General features: G+C 30.1%; 1 protein-coding gene across 1 annotated transcript; it reads left to right on the plus strand.

The window, feature by feature from the left end:
- The first annotated feature begins 9,816 nt into the window (after positions 1–9,816).
- LOC149201849 (WAT1-related protein At5g07050-like) lies at positions 9,817–12,389 on the plus strand. Its single transcript, XM_089401387.1, has 8 exons — positions 9,817–9,921; positions 10,064–10,232; positions 10,351–10,423; positions 10,534–10,650; positions 11,024–11,255; positions 11,361–11,522; positions 11,645–11,796; positions 12,269–12,389. The coding sequence occupies exons 1-8, from the start codon at positions 9,817–9,819 to the stop codon at positions 12,387–12,389; spliced, it is 1,131 nt and encodes a 376-aa protein (XP_089257513.1).
- Positions 12,390–21,158: the final 8,769 nt, after the last annotated feature.

The raw sequence follows: 21,158 nt of genomic DNA on the forward strand, positions 1-21,158 counted from the left end.
GCTTTTAGGGCTACTGTTGCTTTTGTTACTTTACCTTTCTTCTAGTGTTTCTTTTCGACAATGCCTTTCAGGACTGTTGTCGCTTTAGTTACTTTACCTTTCGGGTGGTGTTTCTTTTCCTGAAGCCCACTCATGGCAGGGACTTGTGGCCATGCAGCTTCTCTTGTTTATTTATGGATTATACATGAATATGTTATTATACATGAAGGACCAAAATATATGATAGTAAGCTTTGTGGTGGATACATGAGCTTTGTGGCGTAATGAAATATATCATATGAGTTTTGTGTGGTTGATTCCTTTACATAGTTGATATAATCTTAGTTGTTTTATAGATTGAAAGATTAATGTTTGTAACTTTGGTTCAACAGCATCTTTGAAGAATATCTTTATAATATTAGGTAAATATTTTTCTTCTTAATGGTTCTCTATTCATAAGCTATTTTTGTTTGTTTTTTTTTTTTTTAAATATGATTATTTCACAACATATGTCATAACTTTAATCTAGTAAGGGGAAGTCAAACAAATCTAGTTTAGATTTTATATATATATAAACTAAAATTAGTATTAAAAAGGACAAGAGACAAAACCCAAATTAGAACTATTTATAATTCTTGAAAAAAAAGTTCAAACTATCTAAGAAAATAAAATATTAGGGTTTGGAATAGAGTAAAAAATAAGGAATGAAAAGACAAAAGAAATGAAAAAGGATAAATAATCAATGGTTTAAGAAAAAATCATCTTGATAGATAATATTAAAGTGAAATGAAAAACCAAATAACAATAAGGACATAAGGCCATGGGTAGTACAAATAATAAAATAGACATCATAATCATCTAAAAAGAAAGTAACAAAACAAAAAAGCTATATTATGAGCATAATAAAAGATCCATGAATATTATAATATCTATTATAAAATAGTAGAATAATTAGGACACATTCAAAATAGTAAAATAAGAATTAAAAAATAAATTACAAATTGAAACAAGCTAGCACATAGAAAAAGTAAGGTTGGGAAGATACTTGAGTATTAAAATAAACTAATTTGTGTTAGTGTAAGCTACAGCGACCATAGCTTTGGCATACTCAGTGTAAAAGAGAAAATAATATTTATAAATGAGGACCTCATCCTAGTAGACCAAGTTAAATAAAGGAATGAGATTAAAATGGTAAATGAGGTTATAAAGGAAGGAAAAATGACGCTTATTAGAAGTAGGAATGTTATTATTAGGGATAGAGACCAACAGGAGAGTAACAAATAGAAATTTAGAACATTTGGGATCCTCTTTCATAACCATCATGGCTTTCCATGGCATAGAGGTCCTATGTCAATTTGGATCCTGAGTGAAATTGATATTATTCTTTTAGTCAAAACATGGGATCATGATGAGTCTAAGGTCATTCATATAGAGGGACTAATTTTGTGGCCATCTTTTAAGAAGAAACCCTCTCACATAGGAATTGACATAATTTCATGTTATCTAAAAGCGAGTGTCTCTCCTCACACATGGATTCATAAGATAGACCCTATCAATTGGTACATTTGGATTGATGTCTTTGAAATTAATGCTCAGAAAAGTTATATCAAAATTTATTATTTCGTACCTATCAATTACACCTTTAATAAGAAAAAAATTCTATACAAAAAGTTTCCTTATAATGCCTTAGAAAAAGATATTCATAATATAATTAATGGTAGTAATATCCTCTTATTAGGATACTTTAACGTTAGAACTAAATCTAGTAAATCAACCCTCATAAGTTATTATCCAAACCCAAATCCTCTTTGGCTAGATACAGAGCTTTATTTAGCTAGTATATTGGAAACAAAATTTGAAGATCTAATCAATAATCTATTTGGTACTCAATTAGTCAAACTTTTTAATTCTCAAAGTGTTATAGTTTGCAATGACATAATTAATGGCCAAACTTGAACTGAGTCACTTGTATTCATGTGTTTGGAAATAATGTTTTCGATTATGTGATATTTGGTATATGTATTTCTAAACAAAATGAAAACTTCAACTTCTTAAATGGCCATGAGACTAAATCAAGTCATAGACCTTTAACCTTAACTCTAAATTTCTATGAGAAAAATAAGGACATGAATGACATTTTTGACAATCAAAGCACATGCTCTTTTACAAGAATAAAATGGATCTCTTCTTAAAGGATTTAAATGGGATTTAAAGATATTAATTTATAAGAATATGTTGTAGTCGCTACCTCTCCCTCTAAAAATTTCTCTTAGATCCAAATTTGAGAGCCTTCCTTGGTTTTTGCTTCGATTATTGCAAACACTTGAGCTCACCCAATAAGCTCTTGTAAAGTCTTTTCACCCTTTGTCTTGTTTGACCAGAGGTCATCTTTTGGCATATTGATTACGTTCTCATGCTTGCAATCTTTTTCTAGTGAGTTTGAAGGTTTGTCTTTGTGTTTTTTAGTTGCCTTTTCTATATAAGCATCCATCGTACTCACACACAAAGTTGTAAGCACTAGCCAGCAAGTTTCGTCACGGTCGTCTGAAGGTCCATTGCAAGTGTCGGGCTTGTCACTTTCAACTCTAAGAGAGTCTCAATGAGGACAACTTTTGTCTTGTTGTACTAGTGGTTTGCATTTTATCATTATCGAAGTATGCTAAGTGTATTTTCACAATGTCAAGTCCACACAAGTTCACTTGATTTCAACACTTAGACATTTTTCTAAAAATGTGTCCGACCAGATAACCCTCGTGCACTGGATCTTGACTAAGCTGCACTACATAGTCTCAGCCCTCAGTGACCTTGCTCTGTTACCTCGAGGTGAACACCCTATCTGCCTCCCAAAATAGCGTAGACATTGCCTCCATGTCCAAACTGAACTCTACATTTCTTAATCAAAGTCAACAAGCCTCCTTATGGTCTATCGGAACCCTGTGCTCCACCAAGACTTGAGCCTTCACTAATCTTCGAAACTCCGCACAAATTTCATGGTAGTACTTTGTTGCCTTGCTCTGCATTTCCTTTATAAATTGCACAAAAATGTCCAACAAGCCTCCTACTACCTAGGTTTGCACTAATCTCCAAATCTACATAGACATGTCTAGAAATTCCCCTACTGCTTGTCCTTAATTGTACTCCAAAACTGTGCATTCATGTCTATTAGGCCTTTTACTTCGTGTCTTGCACTATTCTCCAAAACTGCGCAATCATGCTCAGCAAGTTGGTTGTAACCCTATCATGCCTTGCTCTTGAAAATTGCACAAAACTACCCAAAAGGTCCCCTGCATCCATGTCTTCCCTTTGCTCTAGGAACTACGCAAACGTTCCCCTCAAGGTCTCTCCTTGAAGCTACCACTAGTGTCCTTGACTACGCAATTATGCCTCACCGTGGTCATTGCATAGGTTTTCCTGACAGTGCAGACTATCCTTCCAGAGTTCCTCATTCTAGCTTGAGCTACACTCTGCGCTATCTCAATGAGTTGTTCTCCCTCCCTGTCACCCAGAACATGAGAAAAATGCATCACTCTAAACCAAGAGGTTTTTGATTTTATGTCGTCCCATCACGAGTGAATTGCAGGAAAAGGTACACAGATAGATGATGGCGAGATGGCGAACGAGATGAAGAAGGAGCACACATACTAGAAGACTTTCTTGTAGCTAGACAAACATACCAAGCACATCAAGCAACAAGCGAAATTAACATATGCATTGAACCATCATACAATACCAAGACCATTAAATACCCTGCAACACTATGCCATGTGCAAGAGGAGAAGGAGAACACCAAGAGTACATCCATCACTTAGCAGCGCAACCACTTGACACAGACACCACAATCAGCGAGTACATGTCAGCAGTGTAATGTCAAGTTGTGTCATGAGCTGTCTTGACCACATCACCACTATGGGCCATATCCATTGTAACTCAATTTAATGTAAAGTGAATTCCATAAGAAATTGATTAGTCATGTCATTTAAAAGGTCATTAGAAGTTGGATGGTCATGAGGGTAGTCTAAGAGTGACAAGGGTCAAGCATCACTCTTAGTTATATATAACCCTCGATTGTATCGACAAGGAATTTTCACCTTGGCTCCTCGGCCATAGCCTTGAGCATCTGTACTTCGTTCTTTGAGGAGCAAGGAGTGGCTCCAATGTCCCACTTCTGGGACTAGTGATTTCTGGTGTACAGATGTGTCTTGGGATTTTTTCTTAATTCAGAAGCCTATTAAGGGGAGCACGTTTTCATGCATGTTTTGTAGATGTTTTTAAGACTACTGTTTAAACATTTTTAATGCATGGTTTCTTAACCTGTACTAAGATAGTTGAAATACTTTGGTTATTTTAGTACTGACATTGTTGAAGATGTCTTGTATTGTATCACCCCTATCTCATCCCTGTGGAATACTCCACGGGATACTAGATGGACCACCTTTGTGTATTGGATATCACCGCTCTCACATCCTTATGGACTACTCCATGGGATACTCGATGGACCATCTTTGTTTTCAGGTTATAATTACCGTCACATCTGTGTGGACTACTCTACTCGGTGGTGTACATGTTGTCCCCTTCAGAACGATTTTAGCGACTATCACATCCACTGTGGACTATTGCACTAGGTTCTGGACAAACCTTTCTCCTTCACATGTGTCTCTTTCTGGGCGGTACTACTACCTCTCATTTAGAGGCTCACTTTACTCTCACCCTTTGTATTAAGAGAATCTTGGCACATTTGCATTACGCACTCACCAAGCACACATACCTTGTTGTTTGAAGATACCTGCGTAACACACTCATGTGTTGACAGCTAGAGACAAGGCATATCTCTAAGCATATGGAAACCAAACATTCATACCAGATGAGACTCCTACACCAAACAATGTGAGGTTTAGTTGGGACTTCACATTGGGGTGATACCCTTTGTTGCCAGGTCCAACACTGTCAACAAAATAATATTGAAAACCTCTATTGTAATCTTACCATAATCCTATTTGACAATATTAGGAAGTTCTTCATTGTGGTATCATATAAATACAATAACAAAACTACAAATAGTTGATATGATAGTGATTGTAAAATTACTAGAAACAAAATTAAGGATGCTTCTAAGAAAAACATTAAAACTCAATAATATAAATACATAGAAAGATATAATTGAAACAAACAAAAGAAACTATATAAGCATAAAGAAAGAGGAGATAGGAAAGCTCTTTAAGTATGACACTAGAAAGTTATAGAGGAAAATTATGATTTGTAAGATTAAATAAAATCATTTGATTCCATTTAAGAAATAGAATATTTAGCTTAATAACATGGAAACCATTTTGAATATTTAGATGATATCATTTCTTTAGAAGACATTGAGTTTTCCGTTAAGCAACTTACTAATTGGAAATCTAAGGATATTGAAGCCTACCAAACTAGAATTTCTAAAATGGGGGAACTTGTGGTCATCTCGTAGTGAAGCAATGATTTGCTAAGCCTTGGAAACTAAACCTTAATATGCCTATATTTAAGAGTGGTGATAAAATAATTCCCTCTAGTTACATGACCATTATGATTGGACACATTTTAGCCAACATATACATGGTTATTTTGGAAAAGAATATTATCCTTTGGATTAAATGTTGTGGTAAAAAAGATAAGGCCAAGCTAGCTTTAAGAGATCTTGTTCAACCACAGACCATACTTTTACGCTTAGGATAATTTTAGAGGAATTTTCAAATAATTAATTTAATCGATTTTGTTGTCTTCTTGACATTAGAAAAGATATTGAAACCATTCCTAAGGAAAAGCTATGAAATAGGCTAGAAAATATAATAATTGCTCTCAATTTGATGGTTGTTGTCATAGCACTATATGAGAATATTATTTCCAAGCTAAGGACCACTCTGGGTTTGTTGGAAAAAATTAATTTCAATATCAGAGTCAAACAAGGGTGTTCCTTATCCCCCTATAATTTTTTTCATAAGCATTGATAAGCTACAAGAGTGCTTGGAAGATGCAGGTTGTGTTGGCTCCATGCTCACTAGGATGGCCATATTTCTTCTCTCTTACGTTTAATATGTTGTTCTTTAGGAAAGGATTCATTATGATATTGGAAAACAACTCAGATCCTCCATTATTTCTACTAAAAAATGGGTATAGTTGTTAATACTAAAATAACTAAGTTCATGATAATTAAATCCAATAATACCATCTATGATTCTTTCATTTCCGGTGACATATCCTTGGAAGAAGTTCCCTCATACAAATATATGGGAATAAACATCTAGCCTAAGATCAATTGGAATTATAGCATTGGTAAAACGATAAACACACGTTTGAAAACTTAATATGGACTTGAAAAATATTGTAACTTAGCATATATTTTGATTTGAGACTATAAAAAAGGTCCTTTTTGAGACTCTCATATGTCTTGTTATTTTATGTTGATGTGGTGTGTGGTATTGCAATTTATGGACAAAGTTATGGAGGAAGATTGAAGTTATCCAAAAGTAGTTTATAACCTACAACATCAATCTTAAAAGAAACATTGAATACCCTATCCTTTCAATTGAAGCAAGTATTTATCCCACCAAAAGCATGACTATGACTAGGTAATCTATGTATAAGAAGAATTTATACAACATAGATGCCAAGAGGCATATTCCTAAATTTGGTTTTATCTCTAGATAAAATCCTCTCCTTTGGCTCAGGTTAGGGTGGCATATGAAGCTCAGACATAGGTGGAACATTGGGAATAAAGGAATAGATCATAAAAAATATTACTACTTGCAAATTTAAGGAGAAATTGTGTGGCAATAAATAGCTGGAGGGAAAAAATAAATAAAGATATTAAAAATATGCCATCAACAACAATCTCAGAAAACAAAATTGTCATTTTGTGTTGACTAGTGTTAACGAGAAAATAAAAATTGACAAGAGGAGAACTAGTTCTCGTGAGCTTCATAGTGAAAGTAGGCATTGATCAGCTCCAGAAATGCTATAGGATGAAAGAGTTTGTCACATTTGTGATCCTAAGAGGGTTGAACATGAAATGGACTTTCTCTAAGATTTTCCACCCTATACTCACATTTGACCTAATTATCAAAATATGTCTCACACTACCAACCTTATTGACATTTTAATTCAGCAAAACTATGTAGATCAAAGAATGCTTCTCTCACTTCTTCTTAAAGATAGAATTAAACATTAAGAAATCATTTTTAATTTTTAAGATCCTATATAAGTCTTAGTGGATGTTAATCATCATTATCATAATCATTTATATTATACATCTATATCTACCTAATATATAATGTTCTTAATTGATTTAATTATTATAATCTTTTACAATAAAATATATAATGATGTAATCATTTCCTAAATATCATATGCGATAACATCGGTATCATATTGAACTAAAAATACACATTAGAAATACATCTCAATAATCTTAATGTAAAAACTAATATTAGTATGAAAAATTCATAATTATTAATAATTTTAAGATTTATAAAAAATTTAAGGCATAAAAATTGTATAATATTATTGAAATACATAAGAAAATTATAGAAAATATAAAATTTTATGTTTTTGACGAAAACATTTTCAGTTTATTTATAGTTTTTATTTTTATTATTATTATTATTTAGATTTATCTATTTGTAAGGTGATTCGTTGAGGTATTATTATGAGTTGTTTAATAACTTCTATTTCTATTAGTTACTTTTTGGTTGTTTAAAGTTTCATTTATTTTTTATTTAACATTTTTATTTTTATGAAAAGTAAAAATAATGTCGGTAAAAATCACATCATAAGTTTTGTCTAGGTATTTTCAACCATCCAATATCATTGTATAAAGAAACTGAAATTTTTTAGTTGTAAATAAATAATATTTATTAATAAATAATATTTTAATATTAGGAAATAATTGTTAGAATATGGTCTTCAATAATTAATTAATATAAATAATTAATCAAACAATTTTTTTTAATGAAATGAATATCTAAAAGTAAAAATAAAAATAATATTCAAGTCAAACCAAAATAATCAAAACAATTAATCAAATCAATATAATAAATATAATAAAATAAAAATAATATTTGTGTGAAACTTAAATAATCAAAACAGTTAATTCTAAAAACTTAAAAATAAATAAAAACAATAAAGGGCCAAAAATAAAAACTTAATAATAAATAAATAAATAGTAATAATAAAAAAATTAAATAAATAAATAACTAAATAAAATAATCAATAATGAAGAAAATTGAGTAATTAATCACTTATGAGTAGTGAAGATAAAAATACAAATAAATAATATAAACTACGAAATTGGAAAGAGATCTTTCAATCTCTATGGTTTCTCTAAACTTATGGTGATGGAAATGATTTATCTTAGGAATACTAGGGAATCTCTTTTTTTTTTGTCTATTATTTCTCTTTTCCTGAATTATAGTTTCCTCTCCATGTTTTCAAATTAAAATAACTTATTATTATATTAAAAACATATTTTAATAAATTTAACTATAAAAAAATTATATATATAAATAAAAATAAAACATATATACTAAAATTTATATAGGTTAATATAAATAATATTAACAAATCATATTTCTTAATTTATTTTTTTATAATATTCACACTACATCATTTTATTACTTGTTTTAATTTTGTTTTATCTTTATTAATTTTTAATTCAATTAAACTATATTTAAATTAAAACTCACTCACTAATTACTATATAGCACTTACCATCGGCCTGGAGTATGCCGTAAAACTGCTTCTGCTTGGCTAAGAGCTCGTCTTCCTCGGACGTAAGGAAACAGGTTAACGGCCCAAGACCCAGAGGCATCTGGCAGGAGTGATGAGCCTGCTCCCTTACGGACCACCAGCGGGTTATTTCAGGTGGCGTGGTTTTCCTATCTAACTATGATGAGTCAAACCGACATTCGCGGATAGCAGCCAGAGATGGCTGTCCTCACTGTTGGTTTTGACACCTGAGTTGATAGGTTTTTCCACCTAGGTGAGAAAAAAAAAAAAAAAACACTTACCATATAACGTTTGACTAATATAATCTATCATTTGACCAATGCACAATGTATCAATTCCCAAGTATATATTTTTGGACAAGAAAACATATACATTAAAGCAAATGCTATGCGAAAGCAAAATGTGCCTAGCGATGCTTTTTAAGGTATCGTGTTCTCCAGAGTAGCTGTTCTGATACATCACTTGCTGCGCAACTAAGAAACGGGCCAGCGCAAAACTTGTATTGTATTCCATGATTTGACATTATCTGTCAGGAGTAAAATCATAACTGTCCTCGAGTGACGTCACCTATCTTTAATCAGGTTCCGAATTTGGGGGAAGAATGGAAAATTGGATAAGAATTTGTTAAAATCTACTATAAATTTTGGGAAATTTTGATTTAAATTGGATAAGAATATTTTAGATTTAAAATTTTTGATTTAAATTGGATAAGAATATTTTAGATTTAAAATTTTTATGATCTATAATGTAGATATTAGTTTTTAGGATTAATCACATTGTTAAAATAAGAATTTGATAAAATCTAACAGAAATTTTGAAATATCCAAATTGTAACTATAAAATTTCAAAATTTAAAATATTAACTATTTTTTTATAATACTAAATTCATTTCGACCATAAAAGCAAAATTCAAACACTTGTACTAAAAAATTCCAATCTAAACCACCCTATGTGATATATTATTTCCCTTCCCATGATATTGTCGATACGATACGTGTCCTGCAAAAGTCAAAAAGGGTGTGCGGGTCTTCTTCTGTGGACACAGAAAAACTGCAACATCACATCTATCGATAACAGGATCATGGCATTGGGCCATTCAGTAAGTTACAGGGTCATGGGCCATGCATTATTCTATCAAGTACGTGCTGTAAAGTTTATTCTACTAACTGCTTGGAACTATATTCCGGTAAAGTCTAATCGTTTCCAGTGAGTACTGGAACCTTAATTTCCTTGCATATAACAAGGCCTTCTATACCAGTCGGTTAAGAAAGTTATTCATCCGGGACACCGCTACGTCGATTCGTATTATTATAATGGTTTCTTTGCAGCGAATTGAGAAATTCAAACCCCATATTTCACAGATTTTATATCAGGTAACTTTAGCGGGGACGTATATCATCGTGAGAGCCGCTTTAATGGTTGGAATGAATCGCTTTGTTTTGGTGACATACAGAATGGCTATTGGATCTTTAATTATCGCCCCTTTCGCTTTCATTTTAGAGAGGTAGTGCACTTATTATTATCTTTATGTTTCGATCTAGATTTCAGTTTTTTCAATTTTATTAAGCAATTGCTTAATTGATAATGGCTACATAGAAATGGTTTAATCTTTTTATCCACCGTTGCAGAAAAGAAAGCCGACCTTTAACATGGCCTGTCGTATTTCAAGTTTTCTTGCTTGGAAGTGGGTAAGCATCGTCTACATATACTACTTTTGTTATAATCTACTAGCTCATATTGTGAAATCGAGGTCGTAATATTCTCGTATAAAGGCAATTTTATTAATGTCATGTTACAGAATTGCGATCACTCAAAATTGTGTCCTTCCAGGATTGTACTACACTTCCTCTACGTTTAGTTCAACAGCATTTAACCTATTACCGGTCATCACATTTGCAATCGCCACAATTCTAAGGTAGAAGCTGGGATATTAATTTTACCTTGTCATGTTAGAATTTTTTTGGAGATTAGGTATCTGGAAATGACAATCTTGTTGTTTTTTATCTATTTGGATTCTATTAACTATGGCGAAAGCAGAACTCATCTTAAAGTTTAAAAGCCATGTAAAATATTTCATTATATGTGTTAAAATTTTGGTGGTTTTTTTTTGATATTCAGATTTCTATCTTTTTTATATATTAGTATTAGTGTATAGAATTTTGGGTATTTCTAAAATTTCGTCCATCATTTAAAAAAATGGAAATTAACTTTTTTCTTCGAAAAAACATGGAAAATCAATCCTAACCTTTCACATGCACATTCTGCCTATTCAAATTTGTTTTGGCTAGACTTGAGAAAGTTAATATCAGAACTTCGGGAGGACAAGCAAAGGTTCTGGGCACAGTTATCTGTGTCACTGGTGCAATGGTCATGACGTTATACAACGGCCCCGCTCTTAGGGTTTTATCACCGGATGTAAAAAGTCATCAGATGGGGTATAATTCTAAGTCTAATTTTATACTGGGCTCCATCATGGTCTTTGGAAGCGTCCTTCTTTGGTCTGCATGTATTGTTTTTCAGGTACTATTTATTATGAATACTTATATGGCCAATTACACTTATTTGTTTCACTAGTATCATTCTATCTGTAATTATTGGAAAATAAATGGGTGAAATCTGATTCAGGCAACTATTCTGAAGAGGTATCCTGCTCAATTATCATTAACAGCACTGACGAGTCTTATTGGGGCAGTTGAATCTGCTCTAATTGCTGTAATCTACGAGCATAATAAGCCCAATATATGGGCTATAGGATGGAATATTAAGCTTCTGAGCGTTGTATACTCGGTAACCATCCAAACTTTCAATCAAAAATGTCTCTGGAATAGAATAGTATACGGAGTATAGTAACAAGATATTAATTGGGATAAAGTACGGCAGAAAGATGACAAATATATTGCATGTTTCAGGGAGTAATGAATTCTGGATTAGGAATGTTTTTGATAGCTTGGTGTATAAGCAAAAGAGGGCCTGTATTTGTCGCACTTTTCTATCCATTTGGTACGATTATCACTGCAATTTTGGAGATTCTCATCGTTCGTGTGTATCTTCGTGTGGGCAGGTAACTCGGTATCCTAACAAGCCACTTGCATTCCTCTTACGGTCATTTCGTATCTCTTAAATGGATATGCATATTGTGTTTTGTTGTTTAATTGTTTTATTTTTTGAAAAAAATTCGGTATATTTTTCTGTTTAATTTAGGGATTTTTTTGAATTATAAGTTTGAATCTTAAACTGTTTATAATTCATATGTTATAAGTTTTTAAGGCACTAAATCTATATATTTAATAAAAAATCATTTTAAATAATAAAAAACCATTTTAAAAAGAAAAACCCCGTTTTAGACACCAACAAAAAACTAAAAAAAAACATATTTAAACAAGCCTATGATATGCCTTTCCTTATCTTGTAACTTTCCAGAACTTCAAACCGAACCTTGGTTCTCTCCTCATCATGTAACTTTCCATAATTTCGAACAGAATAGTGTCAAAATGAAATACGATTCTTTGATTTTGATAATAAAAACTGTGCAGTGTCATAGGAGCATTCTTGATCGTTATGGGCCTTTATTCTGCACTCTGGGGTAAAGCACGTGATATGCAAACTGAGAATGACGAGGCATCTGACAATCGAGGTTCGAGAGTTTCAGAATAGCATTATTCTACTTAATACCGTGACAGTCGAAGATGATGACTGCGCCAAAGAAAGGGACCACTATTCCAAAACATACAAAATGCAAGAGTGGAAGATCGAGGAATTGGAGAATGGAAGAGAGCCCCATCTGAAAATGTATAAAATGTGTGAATATAATTCAGTGACTTTTTGCGTTTCTCGATTGCCTACTCTCGCTGACTCATAATAATTTATTTCAAAGTACTGCAACTCTATTTGCTGTGCAACCTTTTAATCGTAGGGATGAATAAACTTGCCACTTTGTGATAAATATGATATTTTCTGGTTCTTAGAACATTGGGTTCTGAAAATGTATTTTCAATGAGCCTGTTGCAACTTTAGCATTAGATAAGAAGAAATCATATCAGTTATAATTCCAGACTTATGGATTAAGTAGGCTTACTATGAAGTGAAATGAATCCATGTTACTCTATTTAATAAAAATTGTAATTGTCTAAGTGGTACCATCAAAACATTTTAATAGTAAGATGATTACTGGACAATAGATATTGATTTCATTGGTTGTATGTAGTTTTGTGACAAATTATATATCCGCATTGGGTTGTAGATTATAAACATGTGCGAAACCCAAAATATCCATTTTACATCCCTGTCAAACAAGGGTGAAAAAAGGACATCTGTATCAACTGTATCAGTGTCCCGAGTGTTGGAGGATAAAATAGACAGGAGGATTATTTGATTCTCCTACAGCATGATTATAATAATAAGAAACAATTAGGCCAATTTTCAATGTAATGTAAATGGTGTAAAGCAAAATTTATCATATTTTTTGTCACGGGATATTGATTGAGTACATGATTATAATAATGACAGAGAATTAGGCCAATTTTCAATGTAATGTAAATGGTGTAAACCAAAATTTACCATAGTTTTTGTCACGGGATATTGATTGAGTTTATAGGGATTAGATTTAATGGCGAAAGTATAACAGATTTTATTATCGTAAAGGACATTTAATTTGGAATGTATATGACATTTTGAGGCTTTAATTTTGAGGATTAATTTGATACATAAGTTGCAATCGAAAAGATTATATTGATGGTCCGATGACCATTGGACATATAAGTGGATAAAAAATCCATTCAAGTTTTTCTATATATAAGTGGACTAAAGTTAATAAATGAGTTTCTTAGGAAAATTTTAAAGAGGTTGGATATTATGGTAAAAAAAGTGGAGCCTTTTATTATTAGAGAAGGTTTATTTTTTTGTAAATGTCTTATTAGCCAGGCACATTAATGCTCGGCCCAATATTTTTTTTTGAAAAATTCAAACCATATTAGCATAATTGGATGTTTACTGGTTTTTTTTAAAGGAAGCTAGGTTCATAACCCAAGGTAATTACCTGAAAACAACAAAAATAATGTAATCATCTTAAGAGTTGGAGTATTTAGGAGAAAACATTTAAAATAATCAAATTGTGTTAAGGATTAGAGTGGCCTATGCCCCAAAAGTGATTGTAATGACTTAGATACTAGTGGATTGGAATGCAATTTCCTTACCATATACTAGTCCATCAAGTCATGGACACATTAGCGAACACCAACAAAAATAGGATATTGATTAAGATTATAGTGATTATTTGAATTAACTAATTTTCATTATTTAAATAAATTCAGTTGGTTATAAATTGTTTTACTTTATAAATGGCTACATAATCATATCTATAATATTTTCTTAATTTTAATATTTTTTTCACTAATAACATTTAGAAAATATACTAATAACAAATAAAATATTTCAACATTTATTTTTAGTATTTTTTATTTCATTATAAAATTCTTTAATGATTTCTAATTCTCTATTCAAATGGCATTTAAAAGAAAAGAAAACACTATTCATTAAGAAAAATGATATGTATAATCAATTAAACTATTGAAAAACAAAATATCAAATGGCATTTAAAAGAAAAGAAAACACTATTCATTAAAAAAAAATGATATGTATAATCAATTAAACTATTGAAAAACAAAATATTTATAGTAAAAATATTTAAATGATATGTTACTCATTACAATAAAGATGTCCATGTGTGATTGACTTCCCATTTTAATGATAAATCTATCATGCATATATATAAAATACAAATCTTTACGAATAAAAACATTTTGTTAAATTCAAAAAACATAGGAAATCTTTAATTATATGGATTTCATTACTTTTGGCGCATAAAAGATCTACACTTAAGATGGGTATGCACGAAATGCTAGTTGGGGTAGATAATGGCTCATACAAAATGTCTACATATCCTGGGTTGTTTATCTAATATGTCTTCCTATCTTGGGTTGTTTATCTAAAGTTTATTATCCGATAGAATCTAAATTTTGATAGCTAAGAGATAATTTTAGGTCTTCATTGAAGACTTAAAAGCAGGTTCAACTTATATAATATAAAAAAAGCAGGTTCAGCCTATATAGTATAAAAGGGAATAAAAAAAGCAGGTTCAGCCTATATAGTATAAAAAGGAAAGTGAGAATATCTTGTTTACTATTATGGATACCAATATTGTCATGGTAATGATGATGGTTATCTTCTAATTAAGCTTACGTTTTATATTAAATTTTAAGAAATATGAGAAAGTATTTGGTTTACTTTACTTTATAGTTTAATTTACTATACGTAATTTTTTTTAAAGAAATACGTTTTAGTGGTTATATATTTAATTTTGATTTAGTGTAGGTACATTTTAAAAGTTATAAGATAAAGTTATTTTTTTCATTAACAATTGTCGTATTTTTTTTACTAATATTTTCTAAATTTAAATTAATAAAATTCTCACATTATTTTAATTTGATTTTATATTTTAATTATTCATAAAATTACAATGGTTTTCTTAAATTTAAATATTAATTTTCCAAATTATATATCTATAGAAATTGAAACATTTTTTTAATATTAAAGTTACTAAATTAGCGTTTGGATCACATGTTGCAAAAGAAACATTGTCACTCAACAACACATATGGAAGAAGAGCATAGATGAAAAAATATGTGATATGTTATGTAATCTAATTATAGATGAAATTGAGTGAAAAAAAAAATTAATGTTAAACGCAATACAATCAAACAATCTCACTCAAAATAGAGGCATATGCAACTTCCTTCTGAAGTGCTCAATCCAAGAGCTTATTTACATTTACAATTGCATCCCAGACCGAAACTTTGTCTTTAATCTCCTTTACCAGAGTGAAACCTTCATCATAATATGGTAATATTCCAGATCAAATTTCTCTACGAGTATTCTACCAAGTTGCTTCGAATTATACACATCTTCATTAGCACAATTAAAGGCTCGATTTTTTTGATAAGCATCTGTGAGAGCCCAAATATCCTATTATGTAATCAATTTTACATTAGATGCATCCCTAAATTGTTCCCATTAAATATTGTTCCCTGGGTACTTGAAAGATAACCCCTCATGTTTGCAAATAACAGTGTAAATACACATTCTACCTAAAACATTCATCAAGTTCCAAGGAGAGAAGCCAAATATGTGCATCGAATGGCGAATGGATCAAGTTAATCCTTATTTATTCTTTTCAGACTCAAATATAATATCCTCGAGAGTGTAGTAAAAATTGGGCACAAGTAACCTAGGAAGCTCTTCATGAAAGAAAGCCTCATGGGGCTAACATTTCCCCAAAGGAGAAGAAAGATTATTGTAACGACACTCTTCATTGATTTCCAAAAGGTGAGAATTCATTTTATAGTGAAGAGAGAATACTGAAATACCAAAGAACTTCTCACCTCAAGTTTATCAAAGTTTCAAAGACCAATAAATTGACGTAAAAATAGATGTGCAACTATAAACTAAATCACTTACCCCACGAGCACCAAGGGAACATATCCACCAAGAAAATGAGCTCATTGTGATAAGAAGAAAACTAATCGAAACACTAATCTGTGACAAGAAACATCACCATCAATTTCAGAAATATATGCATTCAAAACTAGCATAATATATTTCGTAATACATTACTTCATTAAATCTCCCCTACCAATCACATCATGCTAATCTATGGTCTCTCAGCATAGTGGTATAATTCCATATTAATGGATTGTAGTGAATAAATTGAAAGAATGAGTGAATGATTGAAATTTCCATGGATTTCTACAAAATTATTACCTCAGAAATGAGCCAAATGACCTGAATGAGAATAAGTTGTGGTTTACAAATGAAATCAGTGTTGTAGTTAATAAATGAAAACAATTGAGCAAAGATATGGATTAGAATCCTGCAACAAATTCATCGACTTGAGCAAAACGATTGAACGAAGGGCATGACAGAACACAGATAAAAATAAAGCTATCTTGAGATTTATATTTTTGAATCAAGATGAATGGTAAATCCTTGGGTATTGGTAATACAAGCCTCTTTGAGCTTTGGCTACAAATTAATCATTACATATACATGGTTATTACTGGTTGGATAATGTGACTTGCTTCACTGGATTTATTCGAAGATTGCATTTGCATTAACTGAAAAGGGTAGACTTGTTTGTGAATGAGTGAAGGAAAATTATTTTCACTATGTATCTATTAGGTAGGCTTCCCTTCAAGAGGAAAAACATTGAGAAAAATAACCTTCTATCCAAGATTTCAATTATTAATACCAGTAATATTGAAAGCCAAATCAGAAATGCAAAGGTGTAGAACATGATAATGACAATGCCATAAATCAAAGAGATAAATCAACATCTTATTGAAAGGAACAAAAGTTTATACAACATTTGAAATAAGTGTACAATCTAAAATATATTGCACCTAGTTTAGACCATTGTAAATATCAATTTAAATGAGAAATTTAACTATTGTACCCTAGATTGATGGCTAATAGACTTGAGACTAACTATATTAGGATACATTTTCACAACGTAACATATGTCCTCATCAACACATCATACTTTTCCATAAAATTAAGATAATATTTTCCTTTAAATTAAGATAATAATGCTCTTGTTGTCGGTGAAGAAATAAGTTTACTTTATATTTTGAAGCACAAAATAGAAGATAAAAAATATAGCACTAAATATTTCTATTCCATCCTAAAACTCTAGATGCATGCAACGATAGTAAGGTAAAAAGCTAGTAAATTATGAATTCTAAACAAATAGGAATGTTAAGAAAGGTACGAAATTGTCAAGTAATGAGTTTTAAAAAAGAAGGATGTTATGGAAACTCTTGCGAATAGAACATATTTCATGCAGATTTTTTTTACACATGAACACTCACACTTGGAATCCAAAGGCACCATCCACATTTGCATGTGCTTCTTGCAATATCAATATATAAATATGTGTTTGCTCCATATTTCCTGGCAGATGATCCCTTGAAGCTTTTCAACACACCAAAGATAAAAATTAGATTCATACAAAAGATTCACTCACTTCAGCAAAGGGATTGATTAATGAAGGGCATGGAAGAACAAATATAAAAAAGAAGCTATCATGAGATTTATATGTGTGAATCAAGATGGATGGTAGATCCTTGGGTATTGATAATACAAGTCTCCTTGAGCTTTGACTACAAATTCATCATTTTATGTACATGGTTCTTATTGGTCAGGTAATGTTACTTGGTCTAGTGGAGTTATCCCAAGATTGCATTTGCATCAACTATTTTGTGAACGAGTGAAAGAAATTTATTTTCACTATGTATATGTTATGCATGCTTCTATTCAAGAGGAAAGACTTTGAGAAAATGAACTTTTCATCCCATACCTAAATTATTTAATATTGTTAATATGGATATCAAAATAAGAAATGCAAAGGTGCAGAACATGATAATGCAATGGCATAAATCAGAGAGACAACTCTGCCTTCTGTTCAAAAGAACAAAACTTTATATAACATTTGAAATAATTTTACAACCTCAAATATATTGCACCTAGTTTAGAGCCTTGAAAATATCAATTCAAATAAAAAATCTAACTAATGTACCCTAGAATAACAACTAAATAGACTTAGATGCTAACTATATTACAATATATTGTCACAATGTAACATGTGTGCTCATCGACGCATCATTCTTTTACATAAAATTAAGATAATAGTGCTCTTGTTGCTAGCGAATACATAAATTTACTTTGTACTTTGAAGAATAGAACAGAGGATAGCGTAAATAGTTGTAAGATTATGACTTCCACACAACCAAGAAAGTTTAATATTAACATATAATCTGTCCACTCAAGATTTAAAAGGCATCTAATATTTCAATTAGAACGAGTAGTTTATCGATGATGTAAACATAAGAAAAGCTTACAATGTTGTAGCTCAATTATTTTGGAAATTTGTAATTTAATTATTTTAAATTTTGATTTTATAATAGTAAAAATATTTTGTCTTTGGATGTAATTAAAAAAATTATAAAACCACAATCTCTCAAAATTGAAAATCAAACTTTTTATATTAAAAAATAAAATTTAAATCTTATACAAAATTAAATTAATGAAAAAAAAACACTCTCATCCAAAAAGATTTAACTAGTAATTGTAATTAGGTATGGTTTCTATAATAATTATATTTATGTTTTATAGACTTTCAAACAAAACCAATATAATAAATCTATTATAACAATATTTATCAAATCAAGGTTTTATTGCTCATCTTATTGTTAGAGGGAATTTGAAATTAAATTGGAAAATAAACCCAATCACCCGAGATAATTTTAATTAATATATATATATATATATATATATATATATATATATATATATATATATATATATTGTAAACTAAACTTATTTTTATTTATTTATTTTAATTGTCAATTAAAAGAAGTGTTTCATATTAATATTTTCTTCAATTATTTTAATACAATAGTGTTACACATAATACGATTCTATTAATTCTAATTTTTAATATATTATCTAGACAAAATGATATATTATATAATTTTAATTTATTTAATTATAATAATTTGATGTCAACTATTATTTTTTTATATATTAATTTTAAATTTCAAAACAAGAAATTAAAAACCAAATAGAGAAATTAAATTGAATAAACTAAATACAAATAAAATATACAAATAAAATGTGAAAAATACATATATTAAAGGTTTAGTGTATCTAAACTAAAAAAATCAACTAAGATGAATGGTATATTGGAGTGTTTTATATTAGGTATATGATGATGTTAATTTTAAATTGGTTTAAATTATATTTACGTTTTATAAACTTGTCAACAATTCACTCTTCAGAAAATAATACAAGCACCGAAAGTGTTTAAATTATATTTATGTTTTATCAATTTTGAAAGTATTCACCCTCGAAAAAATAAACAGTTTTGGGATTAGTACTCCAACATTTAAGTGGATTAAAACCTAAATCATTAAGAAACAAACATATAAACAACCATACGGGGACAAAATGAAGTTCATTATGCTTAGATCATATTACAAGAAAATCAGAAAGTAAAGAATTTTCATCAAAGAGCGATAAATTGGACTAAAAAATTAGGAAATATGCTAACTTGGAATAAGGAAAAATAAAGAAGCAATTTATTATAAAGAAAATCAATAATACAATATACAAATTAATTATTATACAATTTATAAAATAATGATAAAACTTATAATTTTATGATAGTAATTATTTTTGGCAATATATAATAAAAACCTATTAAACTGTTATTAAACTATTTTATTATTAAAATAAAATTTTATACGCACTAAGTTTAAATAACTCAAAAATAGAAAAATACATAAAAGCAGGAAAATGTAATTACATAGCGCAGGGAAGACATAAACTCAGGAATAACACAAAAAGGAAAAAGCAAACTAATTACATAGCAGGAAAAAACCAAAAAGGAAAAAACAAACTAATTATAGAGCAGGAAAAAACTTCTGCAACAACTTTGACATGTATGAGTTGGATCTACGTCATCATGCTTATGCATTAATGTTCACAACTGTATTTTAGTATAAATAATTAACTTCTGCATGTACTATGTGACTTTATTAAATATTGTCACGAGGAAGGGATTGTTCACCATATATATGTTCATAGTATTATTCTTTAGGGTTGTATATATTTTCGAACAAATGAAAAGGAAGGGATTGCTCACCATATAGTTTTATTGTTTAGGGTTGTATATATTTTCGAACAAATAAAAAGTTTGTATAGATTAATAACGATGATATAATTGCAGAAGAATAATAGTTTTGTAAATTGATAATATTTTGTTAGAGTACAATCCTTTTGCAGTGTTCTGTAACTTATACGAAATTTTTGAGTTCTTCATTCATAGGAGCGCATAACATAAACATTTCGATTTGGATTTTGAGCCTAGTTGTTTTGAGGACGTCAAACCTTTTTGGGTCGCTTATCATACAATTCACAAGATAGTATAATAACGTTAGAAACCATCCATCTATTCTAAGAGATTTTCAAGATTTATTTTTTTTGGCTAATCGCAGTTGAAGTTTGCAAACTAGAAGATGTAATGTTACCATGCCAAGATTTATTTCTTGGCTAATCGGAAGTTCAAGTTAACAAAGGAGAAAATTTGAATTTTATGTAAAATGTAGGAGGATTGTTCAAGATATACATATGTATGGTTATACTGTTTAAGGTTGTATATATTTTCGAACAAACAAAAGGCTTGTATAGATTAATAGCAATGATATAATTGCACAGTATTTTTTGTTTTTGTAAGTTTAGGTAGGTCCTTTTCTATTTATAAACCGCAAACTGAGAACACATACAAGGCATAGGTGACCCTAGCTTGCCCAA

Source organism: Pinus tabuliformis, chromosome 2_1 (genome assembly GCF_031772625.1).
Source record: "Pinus tabuliformis cultivar Carrire ecotype Pingquan chromosome 2_1, CPIR1, whole genome shotgun sequence".
Taxonomy (NCBI): Eukaryota; Viridiplantae; Streptophyta; class Pinopsida; order Pinales; family Pinaceae; genus Pinus; species Pinus tabuliformis.